Source organism: Lutjanus erythropterus, chromosome 12 (assembly GCF_056507025.1).
Source record: "Lutjanus erythropterus isolate fLutEry1 chromosome 12, fLutEry1.hap2, whole genome shotgun sequence".
NCBI classification, from domain to species: Eukaryota; Metazoa; Chordata; class Actinopteri; order Lutjaniformes; family Lutjanidae; genus Lutjanus; species Lutjanus erythropterus.
Genome location: NC_139328.1, coordinates 15,505,410 through 15,523,745, shown reverse-complemented (window position 1 = coordinate 15,523,745; position 18,336 = coordinate 15,505,410). Strand labels below are relative to the sequence as shown.

The following is an 18,336-nucleotide window of genomic DNA, read 5'->3' as shown; positions in this document are numbered from 1 at the left end:
GGTATATACTTTTTACAACCTAAGAAGTCACATAGCATTTTATTGTCTTAAATATGGGAAAATACCATAAAAAGGGTAAAGCACCAGTTTTCCAGAACCAGCTGCAGTAATAAAAATAAAAACTTATTAAAAACTGACTTTTATTATTAAAACAAGGCTTAGGGTGTAGTTTATATGTCAAAAGAATGGAACATAGAGGAAAAACATCCAATTTTCCATCCAGTAATTATTGGATAAGTAAGAACGGGTGTCGACTGTCACTCATAATAACCTGCAATACATTGGGATAACTTATAACTAATCCACAAACTCAATCTGAAAGATGATCAATAAATTATCTTTATACCCATAACTCACTGTATTCAAAAAGTTACAGGAAACTTCCATATTTCTATATCTAACAGTTTTTTTGCCAAGCAGCCTGATCATAGAAGATGCAGAGTGATGCACTTTCACATCACTCAATAGCGTTTTATTATCTGTTTTCCACCAGTTTTGTTAGAATAAGGCTCGTCTCTTTTAAATCTTTTACCTGGTAATGTATGTGTTCCATTTCGTTTTGCATGCAGGCTCACTAGAAAGGCTCTGCAACACTAAATGGAACAGGACCTTAATATGTATCATTCATAGCACCTGAGATGTTTTGCCTTATTTTGCTATCAGCATCAGCCATCAGCTGCCCTGCGCTCTCTCAGCATTGGCCATTGAAAAACCAATACTGGTCAAAAACTGATAACATTTCAACATATCTTAAACATATCTTGTTATAATGAAAAAGAAATGCTGAGAGGATGTAAGAAGAAAAGTTTCTTGTCAAAACTGCAGACATAAATAAAGACTGTATTAGGGCTGAGTGATATAAAGATATTATATTGATATTGTGATATGAGACTAGATATCTTAGATTTGCTATATCGTAATACTGCGGTATGACATAACTGTTCTAGAGGCTCCTTTACAATAAAGTGATGTAAATTTGGGAATTTATCAGACTGTGGACATGTATTTTGTCCGTAATCCCCCAGATTTACTTTATGTACTGTTGGGTAGTTTAATCTACAGTAATGCATAATCTTTAAGATCATCACTATTTAAGAATTTCTGATTTGTTATTTTGGAGAAAATGTTTATGTGGATCTATAGATTGTATTGAGCGGCACAGCTTTAAAAAAAAAATCAAGATGTTATTTTTAAACCATATTTTTCATCCCTATACGTATATGTATATAAACTGTTGTTATACCGAGAAAACTTACAAGGAACATAAAATGATAAAACCACATATTTAAGAAATCTTATAGAGAAATCACATGCATTATTTGGTATTAGCTTAGCTTACCTGTTTATGTTTGTTGGTGATTATCATGACAACAGAGGTGGTTATGCTGTAAACAGGCAGCAGCGTCACACGTGCTCCAATATTATCGAGCAATGCATTGTGGGATTTCAAGATGGAGTCCATGCTGCCGGAGTCAACCGTGATGTCCTGTGTTATGTAGCCGTGCACTGTCGATAACAGAGTGACCACTTGATTTGCTCACATAACACGCTCATATGACAGTATACAATATGGGGGTTTTGTGTCTCGCCCGTGGTGCGTTCACGGCCGCCGGTTGTCTTCGTGTGTCCGGCAGGAAATACACTGCCGGTCGGTATTTGTGCCTGACGTTTCTCCCCGGTACTTCGGCTCCAGCAGGGATTCATGTGAGGAGGTACAGCCAGGAGACAGGTAGCGGTGGACAGTTTGTGTGCTATCAGCTGTCTCACAGGACCGTACTGAAGATCCAGGGACAGGACACCAGCCCGTTACTGCAGGGGATTATAACCAACGACATGGGACTGCTGGAGGAGCCTGAACAAACTGCCATGTACTCACACATGTTAAATGTACAGGGAAGGACACTATATGACATCATGTTGTACAGGTACATTACAACTTCTTTATGAACCGTTATAACACTACAGTGCATGTGTTCAGTTGACGTAAGGGTGTGGCCTCTTATCTTGTAATGCAGCTGGCAGTTCAGTCTGGTTCAGACTATAAAAAAAACAGACTCCTAGGTTTAGACTCTTGTCTAAGTAATTTTAAGATGGGCTAAATTAAAGGACCTGCGATGTTAAAGAAATTGAAAAACACTTTCACTTGCAAGCTAATGTTTAAAATTTGTATTAATACAGATGTAGTATGCAAGTGGTTGGTAGGTTTGCCTCACTCATCAGCCAAAAACAAAACAAAACAAAAAAACACCACACACACTATGTAAAATTTAAAGATAGCATGTAGACTTGGGTGGTATCAAGGTATTATGATATATCAGAGTGTTTAGAAATCCTGAAGGTAAAAATAAAAATATGAAATGAAATTAATTCATTATAATAGGAAACCTAGCCAAAAGAAGAATTATGTGGAGATAGAAAATAAATAATTGGCTGGTCATTTCTGTTTTATTGCCTTGGTCTCCTTGCTAATTAATTAAATATAACTATATGGAATCATGAAAATACTGACACTTCTTCCAACTATAAAAGCAGTGATGATATATCTGTGAGTCATCTCTGTTCAGCCAAATGATGTGTTGGTATCCATGGCAACAAGTCTCATCAGGTCCTTGAAACAGATCTATGGAATAAGGGTGCTTATTTCCTATGTATTTGTTAATCTATGGGCCATAAGCATTTTCCTGCAAGACTTATCCTAGAAGGCTAATTGTATATTACACACAACTCACTGTAAGCCAGAAAATGTCATACATTCTACAAAGACTTGTATCACCAATACCACAAAGTACTGTTGGTATTTCACATCCTAGGACTATGACCCAACGATCAACTGTCTCTGTGGTGCGTTTACAAACAGCTCAGCCAAATCCCATTAGCCCATTTGGCCACTGGACAAAAAAGTTAATTTTACATGCTGACAGATTTTCCAGTTTTGTCTTTAGTTGTTTTTAATCCTCTGGAGACGTGCGTACTCGGTTACAACCCCATGTTTCTAAGTTGCTTCAAAAACCATTAACACCACACTGATTTTTAAGCAATGAAATCCCCTTTCCTAATAGCTACACATCATTTACTCAAGTCCTCTTTTGATCATTTGAACTTTTACCCTTCCTGTGTTCTGTCTCAACATACTTTTCAACAGAAAACGGCTGTCACTATGGTGCCACAATATGGTAAAAATAAAATCACACTACTCATGATGATGTGACATTTGTTGGGATCTGTACCAAACAAACATGTTTTCTTCATCTGGAAAACAAGAGTTGTGGGGCAGGGCATCTCTGCAGCACTACAGTACTGTACTGTTTTGTCAAACATTTTTCCTTCATCAAAAAATTACAGTTTCTGTCATTTGGTTATTGCACGTTACCATATTGCAATTTTGGTAGTATTTTGATTAAATGTGCAGCCCTAAAAACAAGTAATCACATATTTAGACATTTCCAGTGTAGTAATGTGAGGTTTTTGAGAGCACTTGAGCAAGCAACAATAAGTGAATGTAATTCAGTGAAACATCTACTTTAATGGGTAGGTTGCAATGCACAGAGCATGAAGTACCCAGTCTGTCAAAAAAAATGCATGATGAACATTTCAAGGACACTTGTACAGATTTTGGTTTCCAATGAAGATACTGAACCCCAATTTGTTCCCTGCTGCTCACTGCTGCTCAGGATGCATTAAAAAGCAGAGATATATTGTAACACCATCAAAAATAACCCCTGGAATTATCAAACAGGATACTCTTAATGGGGATTTTATTTGTATGAGACACTAATCTTACATGTATTTCCTTTCAGTCTGAAAGAAACTGCTCCAGGACATGGCGTTTTCCTGGAGTGCGACTCCACAATTAAGGACTCAATCTTGAGACATCTGAAGGTGTACAAGCTCCGCAGAAAGGTCAATATAAACCCCTGTCCAGAGCTCTCTGTATGGGCGGTGCTTCCCAAGCAGAAGAGCGCAGGTGAAGAAGCCAGTAAACCGCAGCTCTCCTCCCCAGACAAAGCTCTGGTTTGGGAGACTGACCCTCGAACTCAGGAAATGGGCTGGAGATTGGTGTTGGACAATCAAGTGAACCCCTCAGATATCATAGCATCTTGTCAGAAAGGTGACACAGAGGAGTATCACAGACATCGCTATGCAATAGGTAAGACAGGAATACATGCAGTTTGTATTAAAAGGGGGTCATTTGGATTATTTGAAGTGCAAGGAGAGACGGAGATTACAGCATGCATGGGAATAAATTACAAAATAATGTGTATATTTCTCACTGGTTCGAGTGACTCACAATATTTGTCACTAGTTGGTTAATTCATATGTTAAATATTTTGCCAATAAGTAGAGGCCTGTGGCTATAGGTAGGTTAGGGGACCAAACCAGTCATAATAGGCATAATTTTGTCACAATGCTGTAGCTCACTAACACTGACACTGACAGGCAACAATGGTAATATTTACATTTTTTGCTCAAAATTATTGCTGGGGACCACCATTACCCAATTCATCCTCCTTGGAGAACAATATTTGGCTTGTATAATAGCAGTTTCCCTCTAGAAAAGAGTGCCTGAGGTAAATCTGTAAAAATATTCAAAATATAGTGTATATTTACACTGACGTTTTTAGGTGGCTAAAATAGATTTTACTGCCCAACCTGTCCACTACTTCATTGCTTAGTTTTTGTGCAAATTCTCCTCTCTGCTTCCCCAAACTGGTGGTGTGCCAACTGGCATCTACTGTAGGTAATAAATCAATGATAAATACCTCATACAACCCGACATCAAATACTCCGAACTGTCCCTTTAAAAGAGAAACAGGATGAGAAATAAAGACTGTAATGTATGCACATGTGCTCTTGATAGTCTGATAAGTTTTATCCTCTGTTCCTCTGCTGTCATCATTTTCTAGGACTTCCTGAGGGAGTGAAGGACCTTCCCCCTGGCGTGGCGCTACCACTGGAGTCAAATCTCGTCTACATGCAGGGTATCAGCTTCAGCAAAGGCTGCTACATCGGCCAGGAGCTCACAGCCAGGACTCATCACACTGGGGTGGTTCGGAAACGCCTGATGCCAGTGCGCTTGTCAGCTCCAGTTCAAGACCTCGAGGAGGGAGCCGCGCTGCAGACACAGTCGGGCAAGCCGGCTGGGAAGCACCGAGCGGGGCATGGAGAGCTGGGTCTGAGTCTAATCCGCATGGCTCATGCCAAAGAGGTGTTGACGCTCAAATCTTCTGACGACTCTGCAGTGACAGTTGAGGCCTCTGTGCCAGACTGGTGGCCTAAAGACGTGTAAATCAACTGAAGAGGAGGAAGTTTTATGGTTCCCTCAAATGTGATGTACATCACATCTGACAGACTTCTCATTGACTGAGCCCTGAAGTACAGTATGTTACACTGTCATTGCTTAACAGCTGTGTGGCACTAATCCATATTTGTGAGTATTTTTGTTTGCAGTACAAGCTATTTTTAGAGTGATTTTTCCCAAATATAAAGTATTATTTACCACAGAATTATGCTATTTAACAGATCCATTGCAGCACTAAACAACAGGATATACCAACTGTGATATGGTCCAGGTGGTTGTTGAATAAATATGCAAAATAGCACGACAAAAACTCTAACAGCTTGTGTATTTTTCTCATTTATTTATCCATTTTATCTTTCAGTGCAAAAACAAATTCCAAACATTCACAAGCAACATTTGAGATTGCTTTGCATCTCAAACCAAAGGCATACTAACACCTTTAACAACGTTTTTGTTCCGTACAAATTGGCACTTTGCATTCAAGCTATCTCCAGGTGATGATTACATTGCTGGGACACGACTGAACCTCTTACTCCTGATAAAGGAGATGCTGCCCCCTTGTGGATTGTATGGTGTCCCTAATTTGCTGCAACATGGTTTCTGGCTGCAGAGTCAAAGTTGAATGGTCAAGCCGCTTAAAGTCTTCATTGCAGAGAAGGCATTCGATTATGTGAGCCACTCTTTGTAGGTCAAAGGCAGCGTGGTAAGGTCCAAGTGTGGTGAGAGTCTCTGAGAGATGGCGCGGGTAATCAGAAGCATCACCAGAGGAACAAGCATTCAGGAAAGCCATTCGGTTGCCAGCGATGATTTTCAGGAATGAGGCAAATTCCCCATAGTCAATACCAGAGCAGGCCTTCATGATGACCTAAGGAGTGACAAACAACAACGAATTTACATACGATATTGCAAACATTCACTGTAGTAGCATCTTTCTTTAAGGGATAGTCTGGAGTAGCCCAATAGGGCATTTTAATTACCCCAGGAAAGCGGTTAGTCCTAATTGTTGTCACTGCTTTACCTTTATCGTCAGACAACCTTTTCCGATGTAAAACCACTGGTATATAAGCCAAATACTGCTCTCCCTCCCATAACCCGACTCTTACTTTCACTTCAAAGAACATGTGACTTTGGTGAATCTGAACTAACCTTTTAAACACCAAAGTTACACAATAACACAAACAAATGAACTAATCAAGGCATCGCTGAGCCAGCAACACCCGGGTTCTGTGAGATAAAATGACAAGACAATGCCATCTACAATAATATGCAATATTCTCCTGAAAAAATAATGTATAGACTCATACAAACATAATCCGTTTCAGTCATCACCTACTGAATGTGTGTGGTGTGTGTACCTGCAGGGATCCTGCAATCTGCCTGTATTTCCTTATTTTATGATTATTTTGTGGTTTTACAAACCGAAAACATCTGTATTTGACGTCCTGGTATCTTTCTCATGCATTTATAAACAGCTCAGATAAATCCTACTGATTCTACCTTTAAAAGCACACAGGCTGAACATTCTCTCATCTCTTAGGTACCTGGCAGTGCTGATGCCACGAGTCCATTGTGTTTCTCCACTCATTTATCTCTTTTTGAACAGATGATAGCTCATTCTGAAGGAACTGCCACATGATGTCTATGTTGCAGCCGTTCAACCAGTTATGATTAATAGAGATGGTGTCCTCCTGTAAGACAAAGATGAGACAGAAACACAATTAGATAGAAAACTCATTTAGTAGATGATTTTACTGACCTTTACAGTTCTTACCAGATTATAAACTTGATGGTGCCAGCCACTGGGCACGAAAATTATTTCACCTGCCTCTTGAATAATTTCAAGAGGCTGACAGGCTTCTTCAGAGTGTGGAAAAAGGCCTCTGTCTCGAAGTTCAGTTGACGTCACATCGTAAGGCAGGTTGCCGTGAGTGTCTCGCAAAAACTCCTCCTGACCTGGAGGATACAGGAGCCATTTCTTCCTGCCACAGATGTTTGCAGACCAGCTATAGGAGCGGAACACATCGGCATGGAACGGGGTCCTGGTGACGAGAAAATTAAGATAATAAAAATACTGTGGCAACTTTTTTACCTGACAAAATGAATAAGAAATGAAAACAAATAAGCTTTATACTGCGTTTTGCCAACATTATGTTAAGTTTTTCGCACCATGAGCCTTTGGGTCCCATGTAGACAAACCGGTAGTCATCCACTTCAAGTGTATCCCAGTATTCATTAAGCCAGTCAGAAGAAAAGAAGACTGGAGTGGTGTAAACATTGTGTTCTGGAAAGTCCCTGTGGAACAGTAACAAAAAAAATATCATGGGATGTTACACATTTTGCACAGTGATCTATGAAAAAAGCATAGCTGCATCAGTATTAATTAATACCTTGACATGTGCCAGTCTTTAAGATAGAGACATCCTTTAGGCGATGAGTGGCCATTCTGGATGTATTCCTTCCAGTAGTGTATAAATTCTTTAAAAGGCATAACTTGTTTAGGGTTTGCATTGTACTCCTTTGCATTGCAGTTTGCAACTGGAACGGGAGTCTCATCTGTGATAAAGAACAATTAAATTGCAGCGCATAACACCAGTTAGGGTTGCATGATACAGCTTATAAATGATATCTCACTATTTTTAGGCTTTCCCATGATACACAATATGTATCTTGATATACAGATTTTCTCTAAAATAATATATCGTTAGGGCTTGGCGATGTGGACGATATCAAATATACAAACAATATTTTAAACTAAATGACTTGACATCACTGTAGCAACAATATTGTGAGGATGGCTATTGGTGTTAATATTCCATAATATTAACACAATGAGATTTTAGATGAATTATCCTCAGTAATGTGGTTATTTGGGATGTAACAATACCAAACCAGTATGATATGATATTTATTGTAATATTATTATTGAAAAAAGAATGACGACTTGACATGGGAAGCATTTTTTTCCTTTTAATTTAAAGGGCTTCTGCCTAAAAGTAGCCAGCCATGACAGCAGGCAGCAGCAGTCCTTTTGTAAGATAAAGTAATAAAATAATTAGCCATACAAAGTCTGGTAAGGCAGTGAGACATTTTTTTTGTGCTATTCGATATATTGTTACATTTTCTGGTGAATATAATGTCAAAGTGGGTAGAGCCAAATAACAGCAGTGGTGCCCAACCCTGGTCCTCAGGGACCCCTGTCCTGCATGTTTTAGATGTTTCCCTGCTCCAACACACCTGATTCAAATGATCAGCTCATCATCAAGCCTCTGCAGAAGCCTTACAACAACCTGATCATTTGAATCAGGTGTGTTGGAGCAGGGAATCATCTACAACATGCAGGACAGGGGTCCCTGAGGACCAGGGTTGGGCACCACTGCTTTAAAGCTAGGGAAAGACAACACTTAAGCCATGTCACGATATCCAAAATCTAATATGATATCTAGTTTTATATCACGACATCCACATAATATCGATGTATTGTCGAACCATAAAACCTGTCATTGCAGCAGCTGCAAAATGGTGTATGGTAGTTAGTTAACGCATTATTAATACAATAATAAGCTTATTTACCAAACTCTTGCAGCAGTTTCTGGAAATTAGGCTTCCCCTCCTCAGACACCCACTGTTTTCTACACTTCCAGTCCTCTGTGAACCGTCTTGAAAACATGCATGGGTGATTGGGAAGCAAGTATTTCTTGAAAAACTTGGAATAGCTCAGCTCCTTGTCGATGTAATCTACGAAATGTGAAGACCAAAACTGTTCGTAGGACTGTCTCGGTATTTTGACCAGGCTGCAGCAGTTACGGTACGCCTCCCTGTCCATGATGGTAAACAAGACCTCAGCTAGCCTGTTAGCGAGTTAACTGTCACCGTGAAAACAGCAAGAAACGGTAAAGAAAAGCGAGTGGGTAGACTGGTTCAACATCATAAAGCGAACATCTTTGCACTTTTCCTCTCAAATTTAGGCTAGAAAACTAGCATTGTGCTAAAACATGACGTTATTTGTTTCTGTTTTGACGGTCGCTGCATGTCTCCATCCCGAATATTGCAGGTTATGGTTCCTGAGCCCCGCACATACACTATAAAACCGCTGCTTTTTATTTATTGCCGCTACTGCCTATTTTAACGTGTACAATATTTAATGTTAATGCCATTCGCTATTTTAGCTAATTTAAAAACCGCAGTCCGAGTTAGCAGTTATTTTTTCAAAACCTTGTCGTGATAGAGGTCTTGTCTAGAAGGGACCTCTTTATTTGACAAACTCTCGCGAGATATCTTCGTATTGTTTCTTCCTTGTGCACCCTATATCAATTATCTTTTATCATAACGTGACAACGCTGTAGTTAAAGTCTGGGTAGGTGTCGGGACAGAAAAAAACTTGATTATGGCTAAGGAAAGATAGTGATTTTTGTTAAAATGATCACTCTCGCGAGATCTTTCGCGGATCTGGAGTTCCCTTGAAGCCATGACCGGTGATAGCGTTCTCTGACAGCAGATTTTCCAGTCGGACAGTAAATACAGCCGTGCTCTTGCGTGACGTCACTTCCGTAATAAACATCACCGACACTGAGAACAGTATGGGGTAACGTAATGTTCATCCCCAGAATGCTAATGCTGTCGTTTAATGTGAAGTGGGACGAATATATTTTTTAACACGGAGAAGTGACACCTGCTAAGAGGGTTTATAACTGTTTATGCCGTTATTATGACTCACGGTCAGACGTAATGCGGTCAGTCAGATAGAAAGGTCGCTCTTCCACAGCTGAGGCTGCCAGTGAACGCCTCAGCTGAGCCCATCTGCTGCTTGGATCTCTTATTACAGCCTGACGAAAGTGTATGTTTACTATCTGGACAGATAGATAATTTATGCAGTGTCCTGCCTTATAATTGTTGATCAACACAACAATAGTGTATGCTTGTAGTATGTGTAATAATGAAGCTTATTTGTCTTTCTAGGCAAAAATCTCTATCCAAAATGAGCCGGGACGTTCCTATCCACAGCTGGCCTGGCTCCTATTACATCAACAGTGAGAAGCGATGGGAAAACGGCACCCTGTCCCTCACCAGGACCATGGTGCGCTTCATCTCTAATCAGAGCAAGGAGAGCCTTGCCAGTTTCCGCCTCTCCAGGATCATGGAGATCAAGATGGAGTCATCCAGTTTCATCTTCAGCACTCTGACAGTGCTTGAGGAGGGCAACGTGAAACACTGGTTTGGCTCCCTGAAGCCCAACAGAGTGGTGGTTTATAACGTGTTAGAGCATTTCTGGAGAGAACGCCTCCTGTCCCCGACCTCAGAGGCCCGGGGGGCCGAATGTCAACCTTCTAAAGGCAGGGAGCTGATCAACCTGGTGGCAGGGGCACAGAGAAGACTGGAGGACACGGGCAGAGTCCTCAGCCACCAAGGAGAACAGTTTGACAGTATGATGCAGGGACTGGAAAAGATTGACTCCGATCTGGGCGTGGCTGATAAGTAATTATCTTAAATGAGAAATATGTAATATATTTACTGTAATAAATCATATCATCATATCATCAATAATATGCTATCAGAGATCAAGGAAACTTGATCACTCAAAGTTGATCTCTCACTTCTCTGACATCAGTGCTGCAGCCGCAGTGAGATTTCTGTTACAGGCCAGAAAGTCTGCTTCATGTTAATTGGAGTTCAAATTAATGCAGAATATTCACTGAATGAGTTAGTGTCTGTATAAGAAATCAATAATAATCTTTTAGAAGGACTAGATGTTTATAATGATTAAATTACATTAATAGAGTCTGGCAGGGTGTAAGATAAGCAGCCTAAAGTCTAGAGTGTGTAGTTTTGGAGCTGTGGGCTTTTGTTTTTTAGATAAATGTCTTAACTTTATATTTACAGAAAAGTGACACTTATAAATAGCTGATCAACTTACAGTGTAGGACTCATCGTCGCTTGTTATTATCAATTAATGATGTTACGTGTGTCCTGCATTCCTGCAGAGGTCCTGCAGCCTGCAGAGCTTTCCCCAAATCTGGAGAGTAGAGGGCAAGGGGAAACACCTTGCTTCAACCATAGCCCATATATTGAATAGGATTTATCTAATATACCATGTGTAACTCCAACTCACTATTTGGCCCACTGTACTCATTTTTGCTTGCATGAATTCTACATATTTCTGCTATAATGTTTCCTGATATTATGCACTTTGCAGTTTGTTTAAGGTGCTCTGTGCTCAGTTGTGGGACATTGAGGAAAGACATTCATGTTGAGCCGTGGTTAAAACTAAGTAGCTACAATACAAAACAGATCTAATATGACAATGAAACAACTCATACACTCATGAATTCTTTCTTTCTCTTTGTGCTCTGTTACAGACTTTTGTCAGAGCTGGAGTCTCCCTCTTGGTGGCCTTTTGGTAAACTCCCCTGGAAGGCTCAGCAGGAAGCCAAGGCCGAGGACGCTGCGAGGGCTGCAGCTGCTGCTGCCGCTGCAGCTAACAAAGGCCCCAGTAGAAATAAGGTGATTGCAAGCATCCCAGCTGTAGTGACCAAAGGCGGGGACTCGGACTTAAAACCCGGATGCTTGTTGGTGCTGGTGTCCTCGCTCGAGGTGCGAGACACAAACTGCCAGCTCCTTCACCGCTTTGAACGAAATGAAGTCGATGAAATCAGGGTGCACAGTCCTTATGAGATCACTATTCGACAGCGGTTCATTGGGAAGCCAGATATATGCTACAGGCTCCTGTCTGCCAAGATGCCAGAGGCGATGTCCGTGTTAGAGATGCAATACAAAAAGAAAGTGGAGTTCACTAGTGAATACAATGCTTTCAGGGTAACGCCAGCTTCATCTCCATGTGACGCAGAGGGGCCAAGCTGGAATCAAGGTAAAGTATGGATTACAAACCCAATTCCAAAAAAGTTGGGATGCTGTGTAAAACGTAGATAAAAACAGAATGCAATGATTTACAAATCCTTTTCAACTTGTATTCAATTGAATACAGTACAAAGACAAGACATTTACATTTTAAACTGATATTTTTTTCTTTTCTAAATAGACATTCATTCTGAATTTCGATGTCTGCAACACAGTCCTAAAAAGTTCGGACAGGGCCAACAAAAGCAAAGGAAAAACAAAAAAACCCACATAACACACACACACACACACACACCTTCACACACACAGACACAAACGGTTTGTCACTACATCTACAAATCCAAGCTAAGACTCTACCATGCAAATCGAAAGCCATATATCAACATTATCCAAAAATGCCACCTACTTTTCTTGGCCCAAGCTCGTCTCAGATGGACTGACCTAAAGTGAAAAGTGTGCGGCGTCCACATTTCAGCATGTTTTTGGAAATCATGGATGTTGTGTCCTCCAGACTAGAGGAAAAGGACCATCCAGATTGTTACCAGGGCAAACTTCAAAAGTCAGCATCTGTGATGGTATGGGGGGGTGTAAGTGCCCATGACATGGCTAACCTTCACATCTGTAAAGGTCCCATCAATGCTGAAAGACACATTCAGATTACGGCACGACATATACTGCCACCCAGACAAAAAAAAAAATTTCTGGGATGTCCTTGCAGCAACACAATACCAAGGTACATTCTGCACATGTTACAACAGTGTGACTTTGTAGTAAAGAGTAAAAGATTTCAGGAACTAGACTGTCCTGCCTGAGGTCTGGACCTGTTTCCCATTAAAAATGTGTGGTGTATTATGAAGCACAAAACACAACAACAGAGACCCTGGACTGTTGAGCAAGAATGAGAAAGAATTTCACTTTCAAAACTTCAATAATTTGTTTTCTCTGTTCCCAAACATTACTGAGTGTTGTTAAAAGAAAAGTTGACGTAACATAGAGATAAACGTGCCCCTGTTCAGACTTTTGGCAACATGTTGCAGGAATTAAATTCAGAATGAGTGTATATTTGCAAAAAACAGTACAGTTAATCAGTTTGAACATTAAATAGCTTGTCTTTGTACTGTATTCGATTAATTAATTTATTTGTAAATCAGTGCATTATGTTTTTATTTGTTTTTGGAATTGGGGCGTGTATAAATATAGGTTTCCTTATTTCACTTATTCCATGTCTAGTATAAAATTGTCCACTAAGTGGCAGTACAGCTCTATGTTTCCACCTCTGTATATTTAAAAACATTTCATCCGCATGACTTCTGAATGTGGTTGTTGGTGTCTCTCCTTGACAGAAATGTGTTTTGATGAGTCACTTCATCCTGATTGCCTCAGTTGCTGTACTTTGAGTTTACTGTCTGGTTTCCTCATAAACAACATATGCACTCTGCACTTTTTCACGATCTCCACCCATGGAGTCAGGTTTGCAGCAGAGGTGCCAAGAGACAGAACTGCCACTGGAGGTCCCAGCAGGAGACCTGTCCCAGCTGCAGGTGCATGTCCTCCAGCCATCTGTCAGCCAGGCTGAGGCCCAGGAGCTCAAACAGGTGAGACCTCTGGGAATATATGACGTGCACAATTGTGGCATTTGTATTTTTCATATTTGTTTATATATATTACAGTAAATAACTCCTTGGTTTTAGTAACATGTATTTTCACGGTTCCATTCCAAGCCATAATTCATCATAATGATTTTTATTTTTCATCCTGTATGTTTAAAATGTTATTTAGTGAGACCACAAACCAAAGTCCATCCTGGTTTTTAAGAGAGGGAAAGAAACCTGTTCTGTCATTTGGTCAGGCTTTACAACGTCTTTCCATTCAGAACCTCGCTACACTGAGAAATGTTACAGACATGGTCTGTGGTGGCAAGACCTACACAGTGACGCAAATCCAAACCTATGATTCAGAGATTTTTTTTTTGTGTGTGACCCACTATTCCAGGTAGCTTAGAGCATGATATTTTACATAAAACCTTTTCAGTAAATTACTTTTTTTTGTTACATCATATAGACACACATCACGTATGGTATTATTTTATACAAATGTATAATAGTAGACTTCATGACGCGACACCATGGCTCTACTACCTGCCAAGATTAGATTTTTGATAAAGGGAGGGAAGACAAAATAATGTAAACACCTCTAACAAAGTAATAACAACCCATCATTACAATCACTTCTACAACACGCCAGAATGAACGCCAGTTATAACTAGGCCGAACTTTGATGTTTTTATGGCACCGACTGAATTGCTTCAGCACTATCAAGTACCTAAAAATTCCTTGTCGTTTGATATCTAAGGAGTAAATCTCACCAGCGTTATTGAGCCATTAAGCACGCAGAATGCTTGTACACCTACATGCAGTATTAACACTAATATATAACACATAATATAAACAAACATTGTGAATAAAGACCCACCAAACTAGTTTTGAGAATATCAGTAAAAATGTTCAGAGCAGGACAAATTGCAGTTAAAAAATGAACTTTCAAGTACTGTCATGTTAACAAAATATTCTAATGCTCCAGACAACTTAAAACTTTCTGACACACACATAAATAAAGATGGACAATGCATCTCCACTTTCTCCCACTGTACAAAAATGAGGCCAAAATGCCCCAAGCACTGCCATGTTGCACTGGTGAGGTCATTTGGAGTCTGCTCAGTGGTCATCTGGGCTGGAGCTGAGGTGTCAAGGTCCTGCCCACACAGTCAGCCAACTCAATCACAAGCAGGGCTCAGCTGTCAATCATGACATGAAACCTACTTTTTAAAGTATCAACATGGAGGGGGGCAGGGTTTGTAACCTATACTGCAACCAACCACTAGGGGGCGATTGAGATGTTTTGATTTTACTTCTGGGGAACTGTCATGTTGTCCATCTTTATATATCTCAAAGGGTTCTTTAGCTACTGCGATTTCCTGTTGCTTATCACTCGACATATTCACAGACACTGACATATTTGTGATAAGCAAACTGATATATTTGCCCAACCAATTTATCAGTCTGGCTCTCATAAGAGATAGTTGCTAGCTATTAAAGATAATTGGCAATCAGCACTTTGATATGCGAGTTATGAAAGCAGCACAGGACATTTGTTCCCACATTACAAGCACATTAACTAGAAATGTAAAAATGAGTATCATATTTGCCAGAAAAATACAGTTACAAAGTCCTTCTTCCCGATACATTGTTTTGTCTACACACTGGATAAATCCTATCTCAAACGAGGCATTGTTAACACTTTATGCCTAATATTTAGTTAATTATTGTACCTAATAACAATGTACAGTGTTTGACTGTTGTTTTTTGTCTATATAATCATTTTTCAAACACATTTATCACAGCAGTAACAACATTGGGCCGGTGATACAATTTGGCTCGTCTATTGTGTTTAGAAATGGCGTATTGTCTGCAGCTGATAATGGTTCAAACTTCAAAGGCTGCCAATTTGGACTTAATGCTACGCTTCTGCACACACCCTACTCTTAATGTAATTCATGTCCAGATTAGAATCTACAGTGGGTCACGCAGTTTCATGTCCTGCCCTAAATGCTTTGGCAAATATTCCCCTTTGTAAAAGCATTTTCATATGAGTAATGTTTGAGGCTGGAAATTCCTACTTGTTAACTGTACAAACTCATAACAATGATAAAGTATTTTTTAGATTTTATGCACTGTGTTTCTCTATTAATTCACAGTCCTGAAATTACCCTACTCAGGCACAAGACACTAGGCATTTTAGCTCATGTATTTTTCTATTAGCTCCAGCCTAAATGTTTAATTTTAAGGCTTTCTACATGACTTAAGTCCTCTAACCATCATATAAGCAGCAGCTAAAAATATTCATGTTCTGTGTTTTTCTATGACACACCAAAACTCCTGTCAATGTTAAAATGTTAACTGCAAGGTGTGATTCAGTCATGTTCTCCCAGATGAAATTGTAAAGTCACAGACCTGAGTGAGTGAATACAGTTGTTCCACGGTGTGTACTGACATACTATCTGTTTTTCAAACTGCTGTCTGGAACTGTTTCTGTTCTCAGTTGCAATGTCCACGTGCACCGGCCAGTGAAAACTGACATAACGTCCGTGTGTGTGTATGTGTGCATGTGTAGCATAACATAATATTAGTTTAGAAACCATGGTGGTAGGGTTTGGAGGAGTGTTTATTAGGTTTTGCTTGGCACATCATTGTATATTTAAGTTGTTCCATCAACCATACCATACACAGTTGTTGGACTATGGAGATGCAGTCACAGTATTCCTTAAACCCACTGAGAGCAGAAAACAGTATTATATGATATGAATGATCCCAGGAGATAAGCCAAGACTTCATATGCTGCACAATATGAAATTCTGCATTATAATATCAACCACATGAGTAGCTGTTACTGAATCATGGTCGTAAAGTTTCTTTCTCGTCTGCATAGATTCATAGATTAAGCAGCAGGAGATTATCTTTGTTGCCAAAGGGAGAAGCAAAAACTCCAAGAGCCTGACCGATGTATCAGTCGACTGATATCATCAGCCCGATATTGGTCTATCACGGTTATATTGGTCTGTATCTGTATTGACATATATGATGTAGGGGTTTGAGAAAAATGAGTCTGTTAAGTATTGTGATTCTTTTTCTTTCTTTTTTTACAATTCCTAAATCAGTTTCTTAATTACTTAATAAAAATCCCAATAAAAAGTAATAAAAAATCGCATTAAAATACTGTTTCAGTGCCCTGATATTGTTTTTTTTTACTCCTAATATCAGCATCAGCCACAAAAACCCAGCATCAGTGGGGCCCTACTCTGAATTAAATGAAAATTTCTCTCTCATCCCTCCTCCTCTCTCTCTCCTTCATGATCACACTCGCCTTCTAACTCCCTGACCCCGTCTTTAAACGTCTCCACACATGGTCCACATGTTCCACCCCACAACTGCTCCTCAATTTTCTGTAGGTTTCGGTATTTAATCTTCTTTTATTTGTGTCTTGCTCCTTCGTTGTTCACTGGGGCCTGGTGCGTAATTGCTTAAACAAATGAGTGTGTGTAAGTATTGGATTGTGTGTGTGTGTTTGCAGATGCTGATGCAGCTGAAGAATCTTGCCCTGGAGGCAGAGACGGAGCTGGAACGACAGGATGAAGTTCTGGATGTCCTGACCAGCTCCACTGACCGAGCCACCATGCACATAGAGAAGCACACCTGCCGCATGAAGAGACTGCTGTAGCTCTGACCGTCCTGCAGACACCAGGTCCTGCCTGAGAAATTCACTGCAAGCTTCCTCATTGTCATCATGGGATTGAAACAGTGTAAGAACACTGGAGTACAGGACTGGGGAATTGAGCATAGTCAAAATGGTTCATAGGATTTTTGTTGCATTTGATGGAATAATCATGAAGTCAAATGGGTTCAAGCATCGGTTATTTCTGTAAAGTGCATCAAAGTTCCCACAATTATGACTTTAAATAAGAAGATGTTTATGAATATGTCCTAAAAGGTGGTTCTTTCTTTTAGAGAAATTATCTGTCTCATGTCTGGGCTCATACATTTCCGCAGTCTTTTGGCGTGACATAAGTTATTTCTTTTGTGCAAATGTAAATTAGTCTTTTTTTATGTCATTATTTTATTTGAAACAATGTGTGACTGACATGTTATTAAGATATTTGAGCCCTCAAGATGTGCATCCTGCAGCTGTGGCTAGCATTATTAGCATTGCATTTGGCTTAGAAGCTATCAGCTGCACAACTGACATTTTGAAAACAAATTTTTTTAATGTTCTTACTTTTTGGAGTTGCCATATAGAAAAAAATTAGAGGGTATATGCACTGATGTCACTGTCCCACCGGAACAAGTCCCCTCAGGCAGACTGAGTGGCAAAACATCTTGAAACATGGCTATGTTTAGTTCAAGAAAATGCCAAACTGAGAGTAAAACAGTGGATTAGCTGCATAAATCTAAGGTAGTTGGACTCAACAGTGATCCTTACAACGTACCAAAGACACAGTGGTCCATGGATGTTGACTTGTGGCCAGGAATTTGATTTCCTGACATTTATATGTACCTGATTTTGATGCTGGGGAAATACACAAAGCAAAGAAGGCATGCAAAAGCGATGACTTGATTGTAACGTTATTTCAA

General features: G+C 39.8%; 3 protein-coding genes across 4 annotated transcripts; 2 read left to right on the top strand and 1 right to left on the bottom strand.

The window, feature by feature from the left end:
• The first annotated feature begins 1,427 nt into the window (after positions 1-1,427).
• iba57 (iron-sulfur cluster assembly factor IBA57) lies at positions 1,428-5,615 on the top strand. Its single transcript, XM_084733113.1, has 3 exons — positions 1,428-1,925; positions 3,798-4,147; positions 4,905-5,615. Exons 1-3 carry the CDS (start codon positions 1,555-1,557, stop codon positions 5,285-5,287), a joined length of 1,104 nt encoding a protein of 367 aa, XP_084589239.1. The 5' UTR covers positions 1,428-1,554; the 3' UTR covers positions 5,288-5,615.
• A 4-nt stretch (positions 5,616-5,619) lies between these two features.
• On the bottom strand, positions 5,620-9,511 carry jmjd4 (jumonji domain containing 4). The gene is made up of 6 exons (XM_084733108.1): positions 8,870-9,511; positions 7,687-7,852; positions 7,466-7,591; positions 7,071-7,338; positions 6,841-6,987; positions 5,620-6,164 (listed from the first exon to the last, which is right to left on the bottom strand). Exons 1-6 carry the CDS (start codon positions 9,120-9,122, stop codon positions 5,829-5,831), a joined length of 1,296 nt encoding a protein of 431 aa, XP_084589234.1. The 5' UTR covers positions 9,123-9,511; the 3' UTR covers positions 5,620-5,828.
• A 157-nt stretch (positions 9,512-9,668) lies between these two features.
• On the top strand, positions 9,669-17,638 carry snap47 (synaptosome associated protein 47). Of its 2 annotated transcripts, none has more exons than XM_084733110.1 (5): positions 9,669-10,133; positions 10,256-10,771; positions 11,653-12,161; positions 13,622-13,746; positions 16,322-16,828. In XM_084733110.1, exons 2-5 carry the CDS (start codon positions 10,275-10,277, stop codon positions 16,340-16,342), a joined length of 1,152 nt encoding a protein of 383 aa, XP_084589236.1. In that variant the 5' UTR covers positions 9,669-10,133; positions 10,256-10,274; the 3' UTR covers positions 16,343-16,828. The 2 variants fall into 2 exon arrangements, with proteins under 2 accessions (XP_084589236.1, XP_084589235.1); XM_084733109.1 differs by lacking the exon at positions 16,322-16,828 and adding an exon at positions 17,279-17,638 and having other exon boundaries at positions 9,687-10,133.
• The last annotated feature ends 698 nt before the right edge of the window (positions 17,639-18,336 follow it).

What these genes read in the sequence shown, in the direction of transcription:
- jmjd4 (XM_084733108.1), bottom strand. Translation starts at nt 9,122, where the DNA reads ATGGACAGGGAGGCGTACCGTAACTGCTGCAGCCTGGTCAAAATACCG. An exon ending in GAAACTGCTGCAAGAGTTTG is followed by an intron (nt 7,853 to 8,869) that starts GTAAATAAGCTT and finishes TCTTTATCACAG; the next exon opens with ATGAGACTCCCGTTCCAGTT. An exon ending in CGTGGCATCAGCACTGCCAG is followed by an intron (nt 6,165 to 6,840) that starts GTACCTAAGAGA and finishes GTCACTCCTTAG; the next exon opens with GTCATCATGAAGGCCTGCTC.
- iba57 (XM_084733113.1), top strand. Translation starts at nt 1,555, where the DNA reads ATGACAGTATACAATATGGGGGTTTTGTGTCTCGCCCGTGGTGCGTTC. An exon ending in TATGACATCATGTTGTACAG is followed by an intron (nt 1,926 to 3,797) that starts GTACATTACAAC and finishes ATTTCCTTTCAG; the next exon opens with TCTGAAAGAAACTGCTCCAG. An exon ending in CAGACATCGCTATGCAATAG is followed by an intron (nt 4,148 to 4,904) that starts GTAAGACAGGAA and finishes ATCATTTTCTAG; the next exon opens with GACTTCCTGAGGGAGTGAAG.
- snap47 (XM_084733109.1), top strand. Translation starts at nt 10,275, where the DNA reads ATGAGCCGGGACGTTCCTATCCACAGCTGGCCTGGCTCCTATTACATC. An exon ending in GATCTGGGCGTGGCTGATAA is followed by an intron (nt 10,772 to 11,652) that starts GTAATTATCTTA and finishes GCTCTGTTACAG; the next exon opens with ACTTTTGTCAGAGCTGGAGT. An exon ending in AGGCCCAGGAGCTCAAACAG is followed by an intron (nt 13,747 to 17,278) that starts GTGAGACCTCTG and finishes GTGTGTTTGCAG; the next exon opens with ATGCTGATGCAGCTGAAGAA.